Source organism: Podarcis liolepis (genome assembly GCF_965112155.1).
Source record: "Podarcis liolepis genome assembly, chromosome: 6".
NCBI classification, from domain to species: domain Eukaryota; kingdom Metazoa; phylum Chordata; class Lepidosauria; order Squamata; family Lacertidae; genus Podarcis; species Podarcis liolepis.
This window is the reverse complement of record NC_139559.1, coordinates 44,215,810-44,239,777: the sequence shown is the minus strand read 5'-3', so window position 1 is coordinate 44,239,777 and position 23,968 is coordinate 44,215,810. Positions and strand designations below refer to the sequence as shown.

Sequence of the window (23,968 nt, the reverse complement as noted above, 5' to 3'; positions counted from 1 at the left end):
AGGGTTGGTTCCTTCTTGCCATATTGCTGCTTTGGTACTGCAGTCTTATCTTAAGAATCTGTTCTGCCAAGTTCTGCTTTTTACTTATCTATTTTGAAATCACAACTAACGTCACTCAATGTGGTGAGTTTTCATCAGGAAATACACTTTCCACCACACACTGGCGATCCTTTTGCATTTCACTCCTAACTCTGGTATGGTGGGATTCCATTTAAGTAAGGCATCCTGGAAAAGCATCTCTCTTCAGATGCATTGTCAAAGCTTTGTTAGGGAGCCAGCGCTGTTAGTAAGCAGTTTTGTGGAATGGCAACTGGCCAACAAGTGAGTCACTGCCTGCCTTAGCTCACTGTCTGCCAGATGCCAGCTATGACACACGCACACCCACAAACCATTCTTGGAGAGCGAAATTCAGCCTCTCTGTCTACAGACACAATGCTTCTGTTGTTGGGAGTGCTAATATTCAGAGAACGGAGAAGAGTCTACAGTTCTTATGAAAGTAAAAAAGCAGGCTTGGGACAAGGAGTTAGTTGAAGTTTCTGTACTAGTTCAACTTTCATTTGTACCAGAATATTACTTTAATATTTCTTTCTTGTTGTGCTTGCAGTGTGCAAAGTCCTGAACTAACTGGTTGATGCTAAAGTGGTTGATCTTTCCTTTTAACATGAGTTTCCTATAATGTTTGTTGATTGTATGATTCCTATTAAATATTTGAAAGCTTATGCCCCAAATTAAAGTATCTTCTGCCCAGATGGCCCAATGCTTTGGGAGCTTTGTCATCCTCCCAGAGTCTAATATGGTATATTGAAAGAATCTATGTGTTTAACGGTAGAAACAAATTCAAGCTTTCATGTTGTATGTTCAGATCATGTCAAAATTGCTGTCATGTTACTATGGCTGTGTGAGCCATTAAAACAGGCCTCTCACGCTTCCATTATCTTCAGATATGCCATCCTGCATGCTGTAGCTCAAGGTGTTGCTACTAAAGATATTTAGGGTGAGCAGGCTTAGCTTCCATTTTGATGGAAAAGTTGATTTTGGAGTCCCCAAGAAATGGACTGAAGCCTTTTGCCCCTTAATTGAAGCCCCTGCTCTTAGCCTATAGGTAACTTATTTATCCTTGTTCACAGTGCTTGAGCTAGAAGGGAAAAGCAAAATAGCTGGACAGGGCAGTTATGGCTATCTAAAGTTATGGAGCCTATTGGTCTGTGTTAGTATTGGGGGGTTGCTTCAACAGATTTTAAATTCTGGATTGTTTCCATTATCAGGATCTTAGCATGCTTTTTTTGTTTGTTTTGTTTTGTTTTTGCTTCCCCCCCAGGTTTAATAAACAACTTGAATACAAGCACATAAACTGTGTTGTCAGGAATGGTGCTGCTGTTGCACAAGATGAGCTATAAACTTGTTGAACAGTCAGTCTGTCTTGTTTAAATCTCCAGACAATAGGTGTACACTAAGAGAGGAGATATAACAAGGAAACATTATGATTTGAAACCTCATTTTTAACAATGGTAATTTCCTGTTAGCACTGGACGCAGTTTTGCATCATTGCTTGTGTCAGTAAGCAGAGTACATGTGTTAAGCTTATAACTTTGCAGGGCTGATATATTAAACCACTTTTCAGCATTTGATTAGGGCAAATGTTTTCTGTAATGAGATGCAGCTACTGTGTTGACAATTCTTAGAATATTGGGTAGAAGATATTGAGGGAGGTAGATGATAAGATGGTAGAACCCAGCCCTGGAAATGATGGTGCTACTTTTTTCACCATCTCATCTTAAACTAGGAAACAAGAAATCTGGAGGCCTCTTGAGTCCTAAGAATACTCCCATCTTATAAGAACCATTGCTCATGTATCTTTTATCTTCTTTCCTGCCCCTCTTCCTAAGGAGCCCCCACCATTCTCTGTGTCAGCTTAGCATTTTAAGAGAAAGGGGAAAGCGATTTGATGTAGACAAAGGTTTGTATGAAAATATAATTCTGCTTTGTTAGCAGCCATCACACTCTAAAAGGCACTGCTTTTGTTTTCTTGTAACGTTGTGAAAACCTCATGTCGGATCGAGAGCTGCGGCCCTCACGACTAATCGCCTCTCCTTTGTGTTTTTAGATTATAGGGGCAATTAGTGTTGTCAAAACCTCTGGCAAGTCTCTTTGCTCTTGACAGGGTGTCAGTCCGACGGGCGCGAAATGGAAGGTGTTATAACTCTCCGGTAATTAGAATGCCTCCGATTTTGAAAATGCCAGCCAACGTGTATCAAGCTGGATGCACGGTGTAGTGGTGGGGGTTGGTGGGGAAGGGAGTTCAGATGGGGGATGCAGATGAGCAATTAATTACAGGCTCTCATTCAGAGCACATTGCAGGCTGATGAACAGCAAAGGGAAATTAGCGTGATGCTTGTCTCCTAGTGAGTGGGCATCAACTCCATTCTTTCTCATTCTCCTGGTACTGCTGCCTGAGTTTCTATGTTGATTTTCATTGCTACTTGCATGTTGGAACACCCATTCCGTTGGTTAGACAAAGCACAAAATACTAGTAGCAATGTACATCAGTGAAATACAGGTTGCAGAGGCCATGGTTTTGCTATGATAACAAGGCTTTATATTAACTACTCCACTATAATTTAGTGGAATACCTCACCAATGGCTTTTCCATGTTGTGCTGCCAGTATTATATTTGGTTTTGCACAAGATTCTTTCAGGTGAATGTTGGAAGAACTTTGCAACTAACTGTGCTATTGATGGACTAGAATCTCTGTCCAGCGTGAAGAAGGTTAGACAGTCTGGATTTTGTTAGGGAGGACCAAGGGTCTTACAGCTTTGCTTCATGGACTGATTCTGGTTAATGGTGCCTCTTTAGCAGTTTTGGAGCAAGCCCACAGCAGTTAATAATTAACTTTGTAAGTTGACTCAAAGTGACTTCTGGAATAACAAATGAAAATTTGGGCACCTCCCTCAAGCCAGCAACCTGAGTAAACAGATAAGACTTGCAACCTGCCCCAAAGGTCAGCATGCTCCTGAATGCTTGAACCAACAGGACAGAAGGGGGGAGAAATTCCCTGGTAGAATTCCCTCTGCTCAGGTTCCTCCTTCTGAGTGTGGTATTAAACTCCTTGTAAAACTAAAGGTAAGATTGCCCTCCAGGTCGTCACACTTGCCAGATTGATGGTAGGTTTGATCTGCTTCATGTGACAAACTGCAGCCTTTTCCATCCACTGCAGTATCTTCATTGAGTTGTTCGATTTCAAACTGGGATGGAGGGGAGAGTGCATCCCTGACAAGGGACACAAGAGGGATGAGAGTTTCAGATTGCATTAGCTGTATCTCGTGTATATCCTGGAGGGACGGGAACAGATGTTTTGAATGCACCCCAAATTTGAACTATTTCTGGACATTCTTTGTTCTTTCACAACAGTGCACTAGAGTGCTTATCCTAACTGGAAAGTTTATTTTCTCTACTTAGGAGAAAGGCATGGATGAAATGGAGCAATCATTTGCATTCCCCGATTAATTTGATTAAAGTGATTTAGATGCCCCTTTTCCTTTGCTCAGAGTGGCTTACAAAGCGGATGTATCTTTCCTCTCTTACTGAAGACAGAAGGAGGAACATCCTCTAACTTCAGCTGGGAGGTCATTCCTTAGTTTCAGTGGCAACTGGGATAAAGGTCCTGGTCTTGGAAGCCAATAGTCATTCTTCACAAAGTGAAGGCTCGTGGAGCAGGACATGATCTGACAAGGTGTGTGTGTCTCTATGAGTGACTGTCATATAATTTCAATTACTCCCCGCATAGCCTAGCTCTAGTGAGTCCTTCATCATCTTCCACCTTCCAGGAACCATTTCTTCCCTTTGTATACAAGTCAGTACTTGGAGCATTAACTCCAAATGGTGCCTTTATTCTCCAAGACAGGGGTTCTAAAACTATGGTCCATAGACCACCATGGTCTGCGAGCTTCATTCAGGTGGTCTGCAGCATGTTTGTGGATTTATGGTTGAAGATAGGAGAGAGCATATCCATCACATTAAAAATATTTATTTTTAATTGCTTCTTTTACTTCTTTTATTGTATAACCATATGAATTCCATGGAATACAATAGAATGCAATATATAAGAAATAAAACAAGCAATAAAAATGCAATACAGCATCTAGTGCAACCATTGGAACAACAGCAGAAAAATCATTAAGTGGTCCTCCAAGACCTTCAGCAATTTTCAGTTGTGCCATGTGGGGTGCTGGTGGTCAGGGAACCACTACTATTCCCAGTAATAGAGAATCTGCAGGCCTTTTGCAGATAGAAAAGACCCAGGAAACTTTATTTAGCTCGAAAAACTTGTATGCTACTGAGAGTGGAATGCCTGCTCCAGAGAGCCCTCCATGCAGGAATTTCATTCCTAGGAAAATTGTGTATTATAATAGTCAAGCCTGTAAATTTTGTCAGTTGGTTCTGAAACTGAAAGTTGGTTCTGTTGTCACTGTTTACACGACAGAGTTCTTCATCTGTGGTGCTGAGAAAATGTGGGTATTCTTAAAATGCTCTTTGCAGTGAAGCCTGATGAATGTTCTTCTAACACCTTTGCCATCTTCCCAGTGCTTGTCCAGTTGATTTCCTGCTTCTGATGCAAATTTCACTGCATGGACATACAGTCGATCACTGTGTGTGTGTGTGTGTGTGTGTGTGTGTGTGTGTGTCAGTGTTCGGATTTTTTGTGTTTTACCTTACACCAAAGGTTTTCCATGCAGGAATTGCATGACAGTTGAAGCAACCTTCACTCTGAGAATAAGGTGTGATTATTGTTCTTATTACTGCTGCTGCCACTATTGCTATCATAGCAATAATATTTAATATACCACATTATTCAAAAAGGTGCACTGAATCCCTAAGGGATATGTAGCTTGCAGACTGGTGTTTCTGTGCACTTGTTAACCCATCCCCAGGAACATCAATTTGAAATATGTACTGACAGTTATTCAAGTAGAGCTCATCTCTTTAATACACCTTCGTGAACCTCACTTTCCACACCTGCACAATCTGCACCTTAAACACACTTCACCCCCATTGATTTCTTGTAGGCTCTTGCATCTTTCCTGGTCTTCTTCCACTCACTTCAAGCCAGGGTGTGTGTGGAGTGATCCAATTGTGACCCCATGACCATGTGATTATTAAACCAGTCAATCAATTCCTGCCTAGATGGACCTCTTCCCACTACTACTTTCCTTGTATGTATGGAGGTATGATAGGCAAAGTAGTCTTAGAAGGAAGGTGGAGTAACTTGCTCACTACATTTATTCTCTCTTCCTAACAAGAGCACACTAATTTGTCACCTTATCTCTGCCCCCACCCAATTGAAACCTAGATGTTCCTCACATGGTAGACCAAAGAAATTATAGGATAGGTGTGGTCAGTTCATTCTATGAGGGAATGCCATGCAAAACTCCTCTATGTCCATATTATTTTCTTTCCATTGTTGTTCAACACTAAAGCATTGAACTGAAAATAGAGGAACCTGCAGCAAAGAAGTACCATGAGTTTTAGGGATTGGGAATAAGCAGTATATGGAATAAGCAGTATATGACACCCAGCTTTTATATTTTGTTATCTATGAAGCTAGAAATTGCTGCCTCTGTCCATAGCTAGTGTGTGAAGGTTGTGATTAGATGGATGAGGCTTAATCGAGGTAAGACTAAAAGTGATGCTGATGGGAATTGGAGTGGCAGGTTTTCTTGTTGTGCTGTAGGACTCTTAGAGCAGGGATGCAGGCTGGTGCGTTCCTGGGTCAGTCAGACCTACTATGTCTATGATACACTGGCTGTACTTGTTTCTAGATAGTAAGAACAATTATCTGTCCCTTTGTTACTTCAGATAATAACAAAGACTGTGTTTGGTCTATATAGGTCTGTCCTTTCAGGCTGTTTGAAAGCTGTAACTAGTGTGGAATGCTTTAGCCTAGCTGCAAGTGAGTGTAGGCATGGAAACATTCCTGCATTTGGTTCTGAGGCAATTACAGTGGCTGCCAGTGAGTCTCCAAACCCAATTCAAGCTGTTTTTATTGACCTATATCAGGGATGGTCCAAAGTGCAACCCAAGGGCCACTGAAAGCCTCTTTTGGTGCCCCTCTGGGTGTCTTTTGGCGCCCCTCAGCAACATTTGACACCTTCCCCCTACAGCCCTTGAGATGCCTCCCCAAAGCTGGGTAAGCAAAGTGCTGGGCTTGAGGAAGGAGGTGTGATGGCTCTGACAGGGTCCTAGAGTCCAGCCTTCTTCCCAAAGCCTAGTTAGGGCCTTCCCAGCTTTGGGAAGGAGATGGCAGGGGGCTCTAGGAGCCTCACACCTCCTCCCCAAAGCCTGCTGCCTTGCTTAGCTAGCTTTGGGAAGGCAGCGTGAGGGCTGGGTGTGTGCATCAGATTTTGGCCTTCTTCTCCCCACTCTTCAAGCAGCAAGGCAGTGTGCGGCCTGTGTTTTCTGTGCCAAAGTACTCTTGTGGCCCACTTGGTATGAAAGTTGGACCACCACAACCTATATATAGCCATTCACAGCCTACTTATCTCACAGGTGAAGTTATCTGGGGTACAAAGAAGCAGTTATTTAAAGTCATTGAATGTAGAAGTGAGAATTGTGTTGTAGTCTGGAGTGTAAGGAAGAAAAAAATTATGCTGATTATTTTTTGTTAGATTTGGTTTTCATTGTACTTCTGTATTAAATACGTTGTGAGATGCCTTGAACAAATGTGAAAAGGCCAAATACAAATGCTTTAAATAACAGTTTGACACCACTCATATTTATCAACCTGATTCTACACCGATTTTTTTCTGAGCTATGAGAAAATACCTAGAATAGTGGTTTGTGGTCTGTGGATCTCTTAATGGTGGTTTGCAGAGAGCAGGCCATTTTCACCAGAGTTCTTCTGACTTTTGGTTTCCATTTTCAGCCTTGAGTGAAAAGGTGTACCTTTAGAACAGTGGTGTCCAAACTTTTTTCAAAGAGGACCAGATCTGATGAAGTGAAGGGCCGTGAGGGCCGACCAAAGTTGTTAACCTTTTTTAGGATTGAAGTTGTTGAGCTTTTTTATTTTTTTTTAGGGCCACATTAGGCCCCCCAAATGGACTTTGGACATGCCTGCTTTGGAATATCTCCAGGAGTTACATTGAATTGTGTAAGCAGCTGCATTAAGGCCATACAAATGTAAATTTTTGAACTCAGAAGAACTCCTGAGATTAGAGCAGGGGTTAGCAACCTTTTTCAGCTGTGGGCCAATCCGCCGGACTACATTTTGAAGAAAAAGAAATGAACGAATTCTTATGCTCCACAAATAACCCAGAGATGCATTTTAAATAAAAGGACACATTCAGGCGATTGGACCACACCCGGCCCATGGGCCTTAGGTTGCCTACCCCTGGATTAGAGCCTTTGTTATGTAAAGAATGCTAAGAATCATTATGACCCTCAACATCCTCACAGAACTTCTGTTCTTCAAAACTACTGATTTAAGGAGATGCTGGGAAGGCCATGCCAGTAAAGTAAGTTGTGTGTGTGTGTGTGTGTGTGTGTGTGTGTGTGTGTGTGTGTTGGGCAAACTTCCCCCCTGCTCACCTTGGCCTGACTTTTTCCAGAAATAAATTGATAACCCTAATCTCCCTAATCCCCAAAGCACTCTCCTAATTTCCCCAAGCACCTTCATTCCCTTCCTTATGATCAACCTTTGAGTTCCTTCTTCAAGTTTCCCTTCCAAGAGGGGTTCAAAAAAGTAGTGACAAGGAAATGGATCTTTCATAGCAGTGCATACCACAGCAATAATAACCTTTCAGGAGCTCTTCTCGTTGTGAGACTTTTGTGGGTGAGCTGAGAGTTTGTTTGGACCCTGGGTGAGATCTTTGTATCAATGTAACATTTTTATATGTAACTGTGTATTTTTGTAATACTTTTGTTTAAGTTGTCTGCTGTTGCTTTCATTTTCTGTACACTGCTTAGAGATACTTTATATTAAGGGGCATAGAAGTGAACTAAATCATATCACCATCATCATCTACAAGCAATAGGTTTTTTTCAAAGGCAAAGAAGTGGTATTATGGAGCCATCAGTGCTCAAGGTGTCTGTGTTTGTTTCAGTCTAACCTCAAGTTCAAAACTAGTTCAAGTTCTACAATATTTTGTACTGTGTTAAATTACCTGTAGAAAGTGAAGCAACGGAATTAGGGTGTCTGACAAATGATTTATTTATCTTTGTGGTCTTAAGATCAGCTTTTGCCCTGGACTTGCCTCACTGTGTTTGGTCTGTCGTGGGTAATAGTTGTAGGATTGGACAGACCAGTTTATCTCAACTCTAAGGTCGTGTCCTTGTGAAGTTTTGAGGGAGGATGTGCCGGGAGCCAGTCGGCCTGGCAGTACTTGTAAGTGTAACAAGCATCTTGCTCTGGCCCACGTGCCAGGAACAATCAATGTAGCTGTACCTTCTTTCCCTGTTCTCCTACCTACACCCTTTCATTTGGGTATAGCATATGCCATCATCCACTGTCCTTTGTTTCTGCAGGTTCCAGTGTCTGTGGCCATGATGTCTCCTCAGATGATCACCCCACAGCAGATGCAACAAATCCTGTCTCCTCCTCAGCTCCAAGCTCTGCTGCAGCAGCAGCAAGCAATTATGCTGCAACAGGTAAGACAGCCTGTGTTTGAGTGGCCTTCTTGTGACAGACATTTCATGTGATTTCAGAGGACCGACCTTTGTGTCTCTACATTTCTTGCATGCAAATATAATGTGTTTTCTGTTTGTAAATTCCGAGATGAGGCACTGATATTCTACACTGATGTCCTGAGGCGGAGAGATACTTACTTACCCAGGGTTGTTTGATGTGTCCTTGCTTAGGTGCAATGCAAGTCCTGGACAGCCACATTCTACACTTTCTACTGTACGAACTTCTCCTCGCCCATGTCCTTTGCCTCTGAATATGGTTTGGCCACAAATATCTAGGCTAGCTGAAATTGTTTTAGTTTCCCCTTTGTAAATGGCAGCTCTTTTTTGAGAGGGGCTTGAATTGCCCTCCCAATGAACAGTTTAAAGATTGCTATATCATAGGGGTCTCTCTCCAAAAAAACATTAACAAAACTCTCTAGGTTTTTCTTCTTCTTCATACTTTATTAGACCAGTGCTAGTATAGTGAAGAGTCTGTCCCCATCAAATGGATTTGGGAGTCAGGTCTTGTTGCGAGGTGGTGAGGTGTGGGTGTGTGCTTGTGTGGGGAAGGAATTTCTTTTCCCCGGCAACAAAATCGTACAGATTCATTGCTAATGCAACATTGTTAGTCTTCTCCTGCTCTGCCTTGGGAAATGTCTGGATATCTTATGACAACTGAATAATCATAATTGTACATTGCTTTGCAATGAGATTAGAGTCTAGAAAGGCCCTTATTCCATTTTTGCCTCTTCCCCCCTGCTTTAGCTGTTCCCGTGAAATATTAAGAGCATTAACTATGAATAATTGCAGCAAGTTTGAAATAGTAAGTTGGATGTGTATGCCATTCTAATTAGTACTGAGTCAAAGTATTTGGCCTTTGGTTTTTGTAAATTTTGGGGGTTGGGGCAGAAGTGATCCTTGAAGATTGGATTGATGTTCAGGTGCAGGTGAATTTCAAAATTCTTCAAATTGCCTTAAAAACAAGGTGTCAAGGTTTTCTTTTTCTAACAACACAAAGCTTTGCCAGCTGTTCAAGTGGTGGCTTGGCTGCTCTGGTTGTATTACTGGGATGGAATGCCTCATGGAAATAATATTGTATCTTGATGTAACATCTTTCTTGGGGGGCAGGTTGGGGGAGCCATTCATCTGTTGTGTAGCATTTGTTTCCAGGGACATTTTGTGCCAGGGATACACCCAGAGCATCAGGCTGCTTTTCAAAGTAGCTGCAAGGCTTTTTCAAAATAATAAAAATCAAAAGAAACTCTCCCAACAACCACATTATATTTAAAGTAAGATGAAAATTCTTGAGTTTAGTCTGCATCCTGGAAAGTTGCCAAATATCTCCATAAACACTTTCATGGAGAATGGACAGTTCTGCAGATGTGAAGATTGCAGAATATTCAACCAGCCCTTAATTCAAATATTCCTTGTGTTAAAAAACTTGGCACCCAAATCAAGGATGTATCAAGAGTGTTCGGTTGGTGCCCTGCAAATTAAACTTTTGTTATCTGAACGTGGGCTTGTAGTTGAGCTCTCTCCTTGCTAACCATGAGCTATAGCAAAGACCTAGTTTGGCTTTTTGTGATGTGTTGACCAGGTCAATGAGAAATTTAAGAAGATAAGATGAATGAAGGGTGCTCTTATCCAACTAAATAAATTAAGGTGCTCTCACCACTAGGAATTACTTTGTAGCTGCACGTAACTGGAGAAGCTTATTCCATTTAAAAGATGTATTTTGACCTAATGCTTTGTCTAGCTGTTCCTCTTTGCAGCTCTGAACCACATTTGCTTGCCCCCTAGTTTGGATTTGAGTGTTTGAATAAAAAGTCAGCCTTACCAGCTTGATCTGGTACTTTTACAGACAGACAGACTTTCTTTGGCAAAAGGAAAATGCTTTCTCTCTCAGTTACGAAATAGTTTGAAGAAGGGAGGAGATAATAAAATCCCCCAACAAAACACAACTGTTTTGATAAACACTTTCTCTAGGGAGGGGTAATGAACAAGAAAACACAGCATCCTCCACACCCTTCTTCCTGCCTTCAGTACCTGTTTACTTCATACAAGCTGATAAGAAGTCAAGGTTGGCCCCAGGGAAAGAACAAAGGGTAAACACTAACTTGGGTGGGGTCCTTCCTTCTCTGAGCCTCTTTGGAGCCAGATAGAGAAACATGTTTGACTGCAAATTAAACAGCCTAGGCCGGAATAGCTGGCATTCTCCACAAGAAGAAAACCAAACATCACACCTCTCACCTCTTGACCCAATGTTCTCAGAATCCCATACAGAGACCAGGTTTTGATTGGCTTTTGGGTAAACAGGGAGGCTTTCCAAACCTGTTCAGCAGACATAAAGAGAAAAGTTTCTGCTGTCAGCACTGTCAACTACAAGCTGATAAGGACTTTCCCAGAATCCCCAGGGGCATTCCTCAGGAGCCAGCTTTTTTTCCTAGTGTTGAAGAACCTGTGTCGACCTCTCCTGTGGTTCTGGCCCCCTCCTGTGGAAAACAAACCAAATTTGTAGATTTAGAAGGGCACAGTATATTAAATTAGAATTGGCATCCCTTTGAAAATCCCTGTATAATACCACTCAGCACACAATGAGCATTACCCTTTATCCAGGAATCTTAGGTCACATTGTAGAGTATTAAGTGTTTATGTGCAGTATATACTGGCATGCCTGTTTCATAGATAGCAGAACAGAGACGCTAAGTAGAAGTGAGTTATGATACCCCAGAGCCCTAATCATATGTACCATTTAAAAGCCGCACTCTCATTTTCAAGTTTTTGAGGTGTAATTTTTTTTAGGAAAAAAATAAATTGTACTTTTAGGATTTTATTTTATTTTTTGCATTTTTATGTAATAAACCCAAACTTTTGCTTCTTATAGCCCATGTCCAGGACATCCAGAAACAAGGGCAAGTATTTTTAGGGCAGGGCAATTTATTTTCCTAAGATTAAAATAAAATGTATGTTTGTATTTACAATTTAAGAACTGAGCAACTTGCAAAGAGTACACCATACATAGTATACAAATGTAACCAAGCCTTACTACATGCCATTGCATTAGCTTGCATTCATCCCTTGCTAGATTGTAAGCATCTTGGAGGCAGAGACATACGAGTGCCAAGTGCCTTTGGCATGCTATAAATTGCTCTTTTCACTCCCTGCTGATCTTCAAACAGGAGACAAAGATCTGGTGTGTTTTTTTAGAGAGCCTTTGAAACTCTGAGTTTGGCACACACAAAATTTGGCTTGCTTTATTAATTTAATGTATTGATTTCTGAGTTTGTTCTGCCGTTTTGTTTACTTTTTGTATTATGGATTTTAAAATTTGTTACAGCTTGTCTTTAGGCTTAAAGACACAATGCTAATGTTTTAAAAAGGAAAATAGGTAACAGTTTCACCTTTTAGTTTCTGATGTGACTGTAAAACATACTTTGGCTATTTTGACTTTCTTCTGTAACGTTATTATTCACTCGTAATATTTGCATGCAAATTGTGCAAGGGGAGCTTGGAGAAACTGCATGTGTGAAACTGCACTTAGAAAGTACTTAACATACAATGATTAAACCAACTGAACAGGCTGAGCGTGAAGGAAATCTTTAGAGTTGGGGTGCTAAACAGCTCAGGACAAGGACTGCCCCTCTGCATGTGAATTGACCTAGACCCTGTGATCATCATCTGAGGTCCTTCTTCATGTGCCTCTACCATGAGAGGCCTAGAGGAGACAACACAAGAGCAGACCTCCCAATTTGTGGAATACCCAGGGGGACTCACCTGGCACCATCATAACATATCTTTAGGCATTAGGCAAAAACTTTCCTCTATAACCAGGCCTTTTGCTTTTAACTATCTGTGGTCTTTTAGAAGTGGGCAAGTTGTTTTTATTGTATTTCTTTCCCCCCTTTTTGTTTTAATTATCTATGTGCGGGGGTGGTACTGTCTGTCTGTGTCTTTGGTTCTAAGTTGCTTTGGGTTACCCTGGACAAGATAAAATGACTAACAAATTTAATAATGATGATGATGATGACAGTGATGATGAAGCAATACAATGCATAACCAAATAACAGATAAATTGCTTGATATAGTAAGATAAATATATGTCTGTTTCAAATGAAGTAAGCTCCTTCAACTCTAAACCAGTTAGTCTCTGGTTGTACTGGACACGAAAATACGCAGTTTCCTATCTCTCCCTCTTTCCCATTTATCTCGCCCCAGATGGTGTAGTGATGGACAGGAAGAGGTTACAGCCTGGAGCTCATGTAATTCAGTCTGTTGAATCATATTCTTTCAGTTCTGGGAATTCTCCTTTAAATTTTTACATGTATTTGCCACACCTTTTAGAAAAATATTACATTTGGCTATCTGTTTCCATTGCAAGAATCTTTGGAGGAAATAATTTCCCTGTCTTCTTTCCTTGTTTTTTTCTTTCCCCTGTAAACAAAAGATTTGCAACTGCTATAGTCTTCTCTGTCTTTGCATAAGCAGGAAGGTGACCTGCACAACCACCAGATTCTGCTGTTCTACAAATGATGATTTAACATCAAACCTTGTGGAGTTAAGCATGCCTTACTCTGGGTGTTGCTGGCATGGAAGAAAGAGCCTAGTTTAAATGGCTCACATTTTAAAACCCACAATTCTCAGGGGTTTTTGAATCTCCCAGCATTCCAATGCAATACTTGCGAATAATGTCACAATCCTTAGCCACATGATATCAATCTAGTGTGAAGTGCTGGGGAAACCGAAGTAGTTTTACAAATGCCAGTGTAATCCAGTTCACAGAGCAATAGAGAGATATTAGTGGAATACTGGGTTTCTTAAACAAGTTAATTTCTCAACCTCTATTTGAATTCATAAAATGGGAGTGCCAGTGAGCTTCAAATGATCTTCGTGAGGATGGATGAGCTGTAAAGAAAATTGTTATACTAAAAGTACAACAGAAATAAATAGCTTTCTTCCACAGACTCCTTATGTGATCCTGTTCAAATCACCTGCTTCTTGGGGGCTATTGTAAATAATGCCAAACATATATGTAACACCTTGTCAATGTGCTAACACAGGCATAGGCAACCTTCGCCCCTCCGGATGTTTTGGCCTACAACTCCCATGATCCCTAGCTAACAGGACCAGTGGTCAGGGATGATGGGAATTGTAGTCCAAAGGGCCGAAGGTTGCCTATGCCTGTGCTAACATCTTAGGAAATGGTGAGGCCCAGATATGTAATGATATGTAACTCTCAGTCACTCTGCCCTTTTTTAAATCAAACACTGACCTCATTCACATATTGCTTTAAATCATAGTTAAGCAAAACTAGAGTTTTAAGGTGAAAGTTCAGTGTGCTGGGGTATGCTACTGAAATGGTGGGCGTTTCACTCCTACCCCACTCTGCCACCATGCTCCAGGAGCTAAGCCATGGTTTGGCCTAGTGTTAGAGTCTGAACCCAGGCTCACGATTTCTTTCTTTCCAAACAAGCCAGGGGCTGTAAGCAAGGTTTGTTCTTAGCTTCCTGCTTGTGGTTTATTTGGGAAAACAGGAGCGGGGAAGGAGTGACGCACCTTCAATTTCAGCAGTGTGCATGAGCAACAGTGCGTAACCTTTGGTGCTCCAGATATTGCTGAACTACAATAAGCCCCAGCAAGCATGCCCGGTGGCCCAGTAGGTGTAGTAGTAATTTAGCAACATTTGGAAGACCACAGGTTCTCCACCCCTGGTTTAAAGTGATGTGCAAGCAAACAACTAATGGTCTCATTTCCTCTCTATATTCTTCCCTCATGCCTCTTCCTCAGCTGCAGGAATACTACAAGAAGCAGCAGGAGCAACTTCATCTGCAGCTACTGACTCAGCAGCAAGCTGGAAAGCAGCAAGCCAAAGAGGTGAGTTTGGCCTCTGTGTACAGAAATGCACTGCTGTTTGCATGAACACTTCTGCAGAAAAGTGAGTTCAACTTGTTTATAAAAGGGGGGGGGGCAACTTCAGAAATGTCTTCTGGGACTGGTAGATGAGTGGTGCATTATTCCTCCTTTAAAAGAACAGATTGGCCAATTGTGTAACTTCCTATTTGGGGGGGGGGGGAGACAGACTGTCCTTCCTTATTCTATGAAACAAGCTAAATTTTACTATGCTTTTAAAAAGACTTACTTTTTTTAAAAAGAAGTAAATTATCCTGGATCCCCAGTAATTGTCTGGGAACCTGTTGCTTGTTCAAGACACTTATCTGCAACTGCAAACATATGATTTTCACTTCAGGAATCAAAAATCATAGATATTTGCTGCATCCCTGCTATTAGCACTCCTGCCAGAATCAACATCATAATACCGAGTGCTGTGAAAGCATTCTTTGGCAGTTGTGCTGCTGCCTTGAAAGCACACGTTGCAGTGTATGATAACCTGGGAAATCTGATATGCTTGTCACAATAGCAGAACTTATTTCTGGGCTACCTGTTAGTTCTAGGGAATAATAGAGTTTCTAGGATTCAAATGTCCATATCTCAAACCCTTCTTAACCCTTCTCCAATGAATTTCTTCAGCTTTATATTTGCATAGTTAATTGTGTTGTGATTGGGCCAGATAATTAAAATTCTAGATGCTACGAGTTATTTTAGCGTTTTCCACAAAGGTTTGTGCGAGGACAAGTGGAGAATGATTCAGCTATATTGATGTTTCTAAATTCCAGGATTATTATTTTTTGCTATATTTGATAGAGTTTATTTTCCCCAATATTTACTGAAGCACCATGAATTTCAGCTTGTTGTGAATTATTGTGATTAACACCATCATCGTTGTTACTATTATAATCACTATCATCGTTATTTAGTTGCCTATTTCAAAAATAGTTTCTAGGTGATTTACAAACAGAATAAAAATATGGAGTTAAAAATGTAGCAACCATCAGTATGCTAACAAAACAATAACCTCAAGCATCACAGCAACAGCAAAATAGCAGCAGTATATGAGCCACAACAACCTTTCTCAATTGACCTTAACCTGTATCATCTGCGTCAGGGAAGCCTGATTGGAGAATATTCTGTAGCTGAGGGGCCACAGCCAAAAAGGGCCTCTCCCATGTCACCACTCTTCGACATTCTTTACATTAAAGATGGAAGTTTATAAAGGTCTTCAGTTAGTGTTGGATTGATAGAGGCACTAGCTCAGCAGTACTGTTCTGTATACTCCCCCAAACAGATTTTGATTCTTCCTGCTGTGTCACTGGTGATGTGTGCTGCTTCTAATATATTTATTGTTAGTTTCTTCCATTCTCTGTCGCAGTAGCTTCCACCACAAAGCCATCTGGCATAACCAAAATTATCAGCAGCTCAGAATCACTATTATTAAGGACTGTATGGTCACCTTATGATTTAGCCACATTATGCATATGGCCAGATATCAGGATTAACCTGTGATCTCTCTGTGAACCCAGTAGGAACTATGCATGCTCAGGTCAGACTCTAAAGGTTCTAGAGCGCTCTTATGAAAGCAGGGTGCTCTCCTGCTCCTCTCCCCTAAACGTTATACCAGTCTTTCTGTCACACCTCTCTGATTTCAGACTGTTTCCATGTGTTGGCTGTAATGTATAAACAGGCCCTTAGACTGGCCTCTATATATATATATATATATATATATATATATATATATATATATATATATAAAATGGTCAGATAGCCAGTGCTTAACCTAGTTTTGATATCTGGAGGGGTGACTTTTTTGGTCATATGATGCTTGAGATAATCTCTGAAACAGTAAAATGCTATTGATCAAAGTATGGCTGATGTTACTTATTTTTTCTCTAACTTTAAATATGTGGGCAATAGTCTGTTTGTTTGCTTATTTATTGGTTGATTTAAATTTATACCCCTTCCTCAAGGTTTAGAGTGGGGATTCAGAGCCAGGTTACAAATCATATTGAATTATATGTCATTCTCCTCCTCACCCCCAGCTGGGTTTCTTTTTCAAAATCTGCCTATGCAGAAAGAAGAAATGCAGGAATAGCCTTTTAACCTTTCCCCCTTCTGTTGAAAATTCCCCCTTCCAGCTCCCTTTTCCTCTCAGAGTGGGAAGAAATAAATGTACCTCAAATCTTTTCCCTTGTAGGGGAAAAAAGGATATTGGGGGGAGGGAACAGTTTTCAACAGCCAAAAAAACCTGGAGAGGAAATAGTTTAAAAGGTGAAGGTCTGTGAAGGCAGATTGTTGCCACCATTGCTGCATTTTGTTTTTAGGGGAAGGGGCAAGAACTACACACAACTTGGTGTCATGTGCAACTTGGCCATAATGCCACTAGAAAACAAGCTTATTTATGAGCACTATCCAGTAGAAGTTAATAACTCCTCTTAAATTCTATTGATTTCAGTGGGAGAACTCAAACTCAGGCTTAAAGCTCTTCTGTTGAAGTCAGCGGGACTTGAAAGAGTTTTGCCTAGAGCTAGATCATACCCATAAATTTTATGTATATTCTTACACATTTTTCTGCATTTCCCAGGTTCTGGTATTTTATGTAGAATAATATGCATGCTTTCAAGCCTAGTTTTACATCTGTTTGGGCTAGGAAAAAAACAACCACACACAAAGCTAAGACTCTCAAGGTGTAAATTCTGCACTTGCATGGAATACGTTGCCTATTCAGAGCCCATTGCCCAGTTGGCCTTTTCTTCCTAATTTATTGAATTTATTCTATATCTGTTCTATACCTGGCTATAGTTGTTTCTAATAATATTAACTCAGCACTTTTGAAATCAGCACCTTTATTCCCTCATGCCCAAATGTCTATAAGAAGTGCAGTAATTGAGGAACTGAGAAATCACAGTTACTCCTCCAAACACATACCGCAAGCCGACAGCAGAATAAGAAGAAACTCTGAATCTGAAACGAGCATCTGAATTTTGTGGCACCTGTTTTGTTTTGACTTGCAAAGTGCTGCTTCCTTTAGTTGAGCAACATTTTTATTTTGGCAGGTATGAGTTAATCCTGTCACAACCAATGTGGACAGCAGTATACAGTGTACTCAGGCCAGTAATGTTATGTCGTTGTTTCTAGTAGTGTATTTGGAATGCGAAACCAGCTGTCCCTGTTCTTACAAACCTAGTTCCTTTTTTGCTTCCAGAAAACTTGAGAGGGAGAAAAGCTTTCAGACAGAGCCTCGTCTCTGGCAGTTGCCCCAGTGTACCCGATGATATTGCATGAGGGGGCAGCACATGAAGATTGGCCAGCGAGTAACCTAGGCGTCAGATTAATGAAGTGCTCCTGTCAGTCCGGAGTGTCACGCTGAAACTCCTCTTGATGTGCTCATAAATCAAAGTGACGGTGCCTGTTACCCCAGTAGCTGCACCCGCTCAGCTGCGTCTAATGTAAACAGAGTGCAGACAAAATGCATTAAGGAACTCAAACCCCGTCGCTAGGGAAAAGATCAGGGATCAAGGGTGTATAGGGTTGGAGCAGGAAGAGGGAGGGTTGGATTTGGGGATTGCACCCTAACAGGAAACCTTCCCTATGTGCCTCCGTCTCTGAGAGAAGGAAAGATTGGAAAGGCCCAGTGGGTGCTAGTGACTGGCAGAGTAAGGTTCAGTAATTACTTTCTTTGTGTTTAAGATTTTTATCTGTGGGCCGATAAGCTTCATACTTCATTGGTTCTATCAAAAGTACGCAGCGGATGACCTCCAAAAGTGAAAGTGTCCAGAGAAACCCACAGACTCTGGCAGCAGCACATCAGGGGAGGCTGAGAGGGAGCTGGTAGGCAGAAGGAAACTTTATTATTATTTTTTTAGTACCTGGTGATCAGGGAAAGATGTTTGAGGAATGTGTCTTATTAGAAGAAAGGCTGGAAGAAAGACTGAAGTGCATTTAATGGACTATGCCATTTTACAAATGCGGTGCCCATTGTTAGGCCTGGCAAACTAGCAAAGCTTTCATATCTTTTAAGCATAACTTGAACTCAATTTCCTGTGATAATATCTGAAAAACAATAATTCCATTACATGCATTACTGTGCCTCATATTCAGTATTTTATCTGAATATTAAAACTGATAACTCTTCTCCCAAAGGTTTGGGGTGAGTTAAAAAAAGGGGGGGGGAGAATAAAACAAAAAATAACCCACCAACAGACTAGCATAACATTAAAAAATTCACTGACATTTCCCCACTCTTTCCTAATATAAGCCTCAAAGTCCAGCCCTAAACAGTAAGTCCTCACAAAGCTACCATAAAGCAATCAGGTTTGGATTTTGTTGAATCTATAATTGGAGTAAGGTTTGTAATTGGTTTGAGTAGGGAGCCACCAAGAATGCTTCTCTTCATACCATCTTTGCTGTCTGGACCTAATGATTGTTGGTGTTGTTGTTGTTTAGTCGTGTCCGACTCTTCGTGACCCCATGGACCAGAGCACGCCAGGCACTTCTGTCTTCAAAAACCTAATGAGTAGATGGTGTCAAAAAGAGGGCACCTTTGGTGGATGACTGAGATTATATTTGGAAATGTGTCAAAAGGCCATTTTAAGGTGTGCTTGCTGTATTCCCCAAAACTAAATACAGTGGAACCTTTGTTCTCAAACGGCTTAGTTGATGAACAGATTGGCTCCTGAACGCCAAAAACCCAGAAGTAAGTGTTCCGGTTTTCGAACATTTTTCGGAAGCCAAACATCCAATGCGACTTCTGCTTGAGTGCAGGAATCTTCAGCAGCCAATCGGAAGCTGTGCCTTGTTTTTTGAACATTTTGGGAGTTGAACGGACTTCCAGAATGGATTAAGTTCAAGAACCAAGGTACCATCATATCTAATGTGGTTATCATATTGGTCCTTTCTTTCCATACTAGTAATGAAAACAGTACTACTGAGTATGGTGATACCACATTACCGACTCACTCATTGTAGACAAACGGCACAATCCAACAGGAAATTTTGTATGTGCTAGCCTCAATGAAATAAATGGAAGCTACAGAAGAGCACAGCCATATTCTTGCTCAGCTTCCTTTCATTTCAAAAGAGCTTATGCAGGAGAACTTCCCAGAGGATTACGTCTGCAGGTGCCTCCTGGAAAGCAAGTGTATTTTCATAGTTTCCTGCACTGACATTTTTGATGGTGTGGAAAGCAGCTTTAGAACTTATTTGTGAGTAAGGACCCTAGGGAGGAGGATAAATTTTTGTTAGCTTGAATTGGAGGCTTGCAACCAGGGGATTTGATATCCAAGTTTCTGTTAGAAGCTTAAATGAAACTAGCTAAAGGGTTCAAACAACCATTTTAACCCAGCTCTTCTTCCAGTGGCAGGAACTCCACATATGATGACATGTTCCATCCCCAAATTGTTTTAGGAATTCCAAAAAGCTATGCTCTAATACAGGGGTCAGCAAACTAAGGCCCAGGGTCTGGATCCGGCCCAATCACCTTCTCAATCCTGCCTGCGGGTGGTCCAGGAATCAGTGTGTTTTTACATGAGTAGAATGTGTCCTTTTATTTAAAATGCATCTCTGGGTTATTTGTGGGGCATAGGAATCCGTTCATTTCCCCCCTCAAAATATAGTCCGCCCCCCAAAAAAAGGGCTGAGGGACAGTGGACCCAGCCCCCCTGCTGAAAGTTTGCTGACCCTTGCTCTAATGCATTAGTTACTCTGTTGCATGAAAAACATGTCCTGACAATCCATTTTCTAAGGACAGGTGCTTACACTCCTGGATTCTGTTGCAGCCTCTAGTGCTCATTCATATGGCCCTAAACTTCATTGTACCTTCTATTTATCCCCACTTGTCCCACAGCCACGAGTTACTCCATTCTCAGTGCCTATGAGATTCCATTTCAGTGTGGGCCTGTAGAAAAGCCATGCAGCTGAAGCCATTTCACCTGCTGGTTACTCACTGTTCCCTTGTCCTCATCTGTTATCCTCCAGACTCCCGGAACCTACTATAAGGATGCTTGGGCTCAATGACAAGTCCATGAGGAAAGATACAGAGGACTGTTGAGTTATGAAGTGAAAGCAACATGCCCTGGGGATCCTAATGACTTAATCCGTTCCCAATTTCCTTCTGTTTTACAGCCTGGAAGTTGAGTGAATGGGGCAGTGTTCAACTGCTCTGATGTAACAGGCAGAAACCTGTGCTCACAGAAAGGCCTGCCAGGGAGTGGGGATGCAAGGGAGGGGGGAAAGCAAACTCTAGTCTGTGTGATACTGCTACAGATTTTTTACATGGGAGCGTTTTAGGATCTCCTCCCACACCCTTAGGCCACTCAGAGTGCATCTCACACACATAAATTTTTTTAACATGAATGACTCACCCTTCCTTGCTTGTCTGCCTGCAGTACAGTCTGTAGGGGATGCCTCTTCCCAGTTTTGATGCCCCTTGGCTGAGACAGACTGCCTGGTGATTCATCAGTTAGGAATTTTATCCAAATTGAAAATGAATGGACTTGCCTTGATGTACTCTTCAATGATGTATTCTATTCTGCTCTTCAGATAGCTACCAAATAAATGCTTCAAAGATTAGATGGAGGACAAAATGGATATTTTAGGCTCTGAATCTTTCCCGTATTTTGCCAGTTCCTGCTTCTCTGAGGCCGCCTTGGTTTATGCTACAGTGGATCTCTCTCTACCTCTTAAATTTATCCATTTAAATATTTATAAGCAACACTTGCGTAAGAATAGAAGAAGGCAGTGTACAACATACAAGCATAATGTGATCTTACCTGCCAGCTGAAGTACACATATTTTAGTAGAGGTAGTATGAAGAATCATAGCATTGTAAAACTGAGGAGTTGGCGGGAACCCCAAGGGTCATCTAGTCCAACCCCCTGCAATGCAGGAATCTTTTTGCCCAGCGTGAGACTCAAACCCATGACTCTGAGATTAAGTGTATTATTCTCTACCAACTGAGCTGTCCAGCATAGGGTTATGGTGAGAAAGGGGCCACACATTATTCTCTCATACATATTGTCATTTGTTACAGTTCTGTTTATAAAATAAATCAATGGCTGCAGTTGTGCTCCTTTTTCTGCCCATAGAGGGGCCACCTCATTTTACCTGTGTGTTTTTAGATTGTGATTTTATGTTGTGATCCGCCTTGAGACCTGCGGGTATAGGGCAATATACAAATTTAATTAACAACAACTACTACTTCCAAACAAATCTTTAATAAATGTTTTAGGAAAATCATTACATAAATTATTTTAATAATAATATTCAAACTGTTTGCATTTGAATTTAATCCTTTCATTTTGCCTCTTGGGCCTTCCTTTTAAATCACCTCGATTAAAAATATTTGAGAAGAATCTTGTTCTTGGCTTTGCCACAAACTCCCCATGAAATCATGGGCAGGCCATTATTCTCACTGAAATTAATGGGCCTCGTCTTGTTGGAGTCAGTGTACATGGATGTCAATGGGTTGTGGTTAAGGCCCACAGTCAGCTAGAGTTCTTGAATTTTAAGATAATTTAGTGCTGTTAATTTCTGACACTGAGATTGATTCTCCATCTTAACATTAATTTTTTTTTACATTGGATTAACCCATTTCCTGCCTGTAATAGGAAGATAATTATGAGCATTTGTGACACGTTTTGCAAAACTTTTTCTAAATTATGGCCCATATTTGTGTTGCATTCCATTTTCTCTAAAAAGCCATGCATAAACAACAAGATTTCTATGTGTCATTCTGTATGAGAGGTGGAAAAAAGTTTATATTAGAGTATATTTCCCTCTGCCAATTTAATTAATATATCTTTTAAAAAATAACACCTTTATTCCTTGAGACCAGCAGGAGCCCCAGATCCTGGGCATTAAAGTTTCAGGGGTAGATATGGCCCAGATGGTTGTGTGTTTCTCCATAAAGTTAAACCATTGTCTTTAAGAGTTTCCCAGGTTATGATGCTCTAGCCTGCAAGCCTTTTGTGTTGCTCATAGGAGCTCAATCCATTGATGCTGATGTATGCTTCGGGTAGGCAGATACAACTGAGAAACAGAGATTCTGCTTCTTTATGCACAATTCAAACGCACAGACTTTGTGGAAATGCTCATCTGGCAGAGAGACTCAGCATTTTCACTGCTCTGCCAAGCAGGCTCGCTCTCTTCTCTTCCGCCACCCACCCCCTTCGTTCTGCTGCTATGATAGATCAAAGGCTTTCTGTCTTGGTTATATGCTGTGTGGCCACTGAGGACAAGAGATCAGGACTGTGAGCTGTGCTGGCTGAAAGCAAGGCTGATGCTGGGATTGGGCTGCTTATGCAAGACCCCAGAGAATCCCGGAAGGCCTGTGCTACAGGGTTGAAAATAATGTGTTTTGATTTTTTCCTTTTGTCTTCCAGCAGCCATTAGGGAATAAGCAGCTGGCATTCCAACAACAGCTACTGCAGATGCAGCAGCTGCAGCAGCAGCACCTGTTAAACCTCCAGCGACAAGGGCTGGTCAGTTTACAGCCAGGACAAGGCACCGTTCCTCTGCAGACCCTTCCACAAGGTAATTCACATAAGCTTCCTTGCTTTTTTAGTGCCAGAGGAGGTAACCCATGCACCCAGAGCAGCAATTAGCACAGCCTGTTGGTTTTCTGTTAATTTTAAGAGCTGGCTGTTTGAATGCACGTGGGGCCTAACATTTGGCATGCTTTGGGTTTTGTTATAGAACAGACATCAATAATGCATTATTGGACCAAAATGTAATGTGCCTGAGCTGTGTTGCTGTTAACGGGAGAAAGCTGGGGCCTAATATTTCATTTTTGCCTTTCGTGCATAACACAGGGATTGCCTGCCGGTGGAAGCTTCACTGTGATGTTGCTACTTTCTGTCTGCAAGAAGGGGATGCATAAGCAAAGTAGCTTCACTTTATGCAGACACCTTATGCCCCTCTCTTCCAGAGAGGCAGTCCTTGAAGAAAGCAGCGGAGTCTAGACTGATATACTCAGCCTAGTTCATGCTAAATGGGGTCTTTGAACATAGTGAATTGGTAGGAACAGGCAGTGGCAAGCCATGTGGTGGTGGGCAAGCTGAAAGAAACGCTCAGGTTTTGCCAGTAAGTGCCCCCACCCCCGCTTACCTTGGTCATGGCAGCAGGAGTTAGCCGAGTACTGCTTTCATCCCCATCCCTCCTGCACTCCCCACCCCCCCACCCCAATCAAGCCTATTCAGTTTCATATTCAAATGTCTAAGGGTCTCTTTATTTGTTTGGAATGGAAACCAGAAGTTTGGACGCACACTCACTTGAAATTTCAGTCTGGCATCCTGGATTTGTTTGACTTTGCTGGTCAGAACTGAGTCTATGCCCATCCTTTGGGGAAGGGTATTGACTCACTAGTAAGACACATGCTTTTGCATGAAGAAGGTTCCAGGTTCAGTCTCTGGTATTTCCGGG

At 41.5% G+C, this 23,968-nt stretch overlaps 1 protein-coding gene across 11 annotated transcripts in view; it reads left to right on the top strand.

The window, feature by feature from the left end:
• FOXP4 (forkhead box P4) overlaps positions 1 to 23,968 on the top strand; it is a 151,694-nt gene that overhangs the window by 80,603 nt on the left and 47,123 nt on the right. For 6 of the 11 annotated variants that reach the window (XM_083509213.1, XM_083509214.1, XM_083509215.1 and 3 more), the window contains 3 exons: positions 8,519 to 8,641; positions 14,444 to 14,530; positions 22,930 to 23,080. In XM_083509213.1, coding sequence (XP_083365339.1) covers positions 8,519 to 8,641; positions 14,444 to 14,530; positions 22,930 to 23,080 — 361 coding nt within the window. Of the gene's footprint in view, positions 1 to 7,488; positions 7,855 to 8,518; positions 8,642 to 14,443; positions 14,531 to 22,929; positions 23,081 to 23,968 lie in introns of those variants that run through there. The other 5 variants (XM_083509219.1, XM_083509217.1, XM_083509216.1 and 2 more) reach the window with 2 other exon arrangements.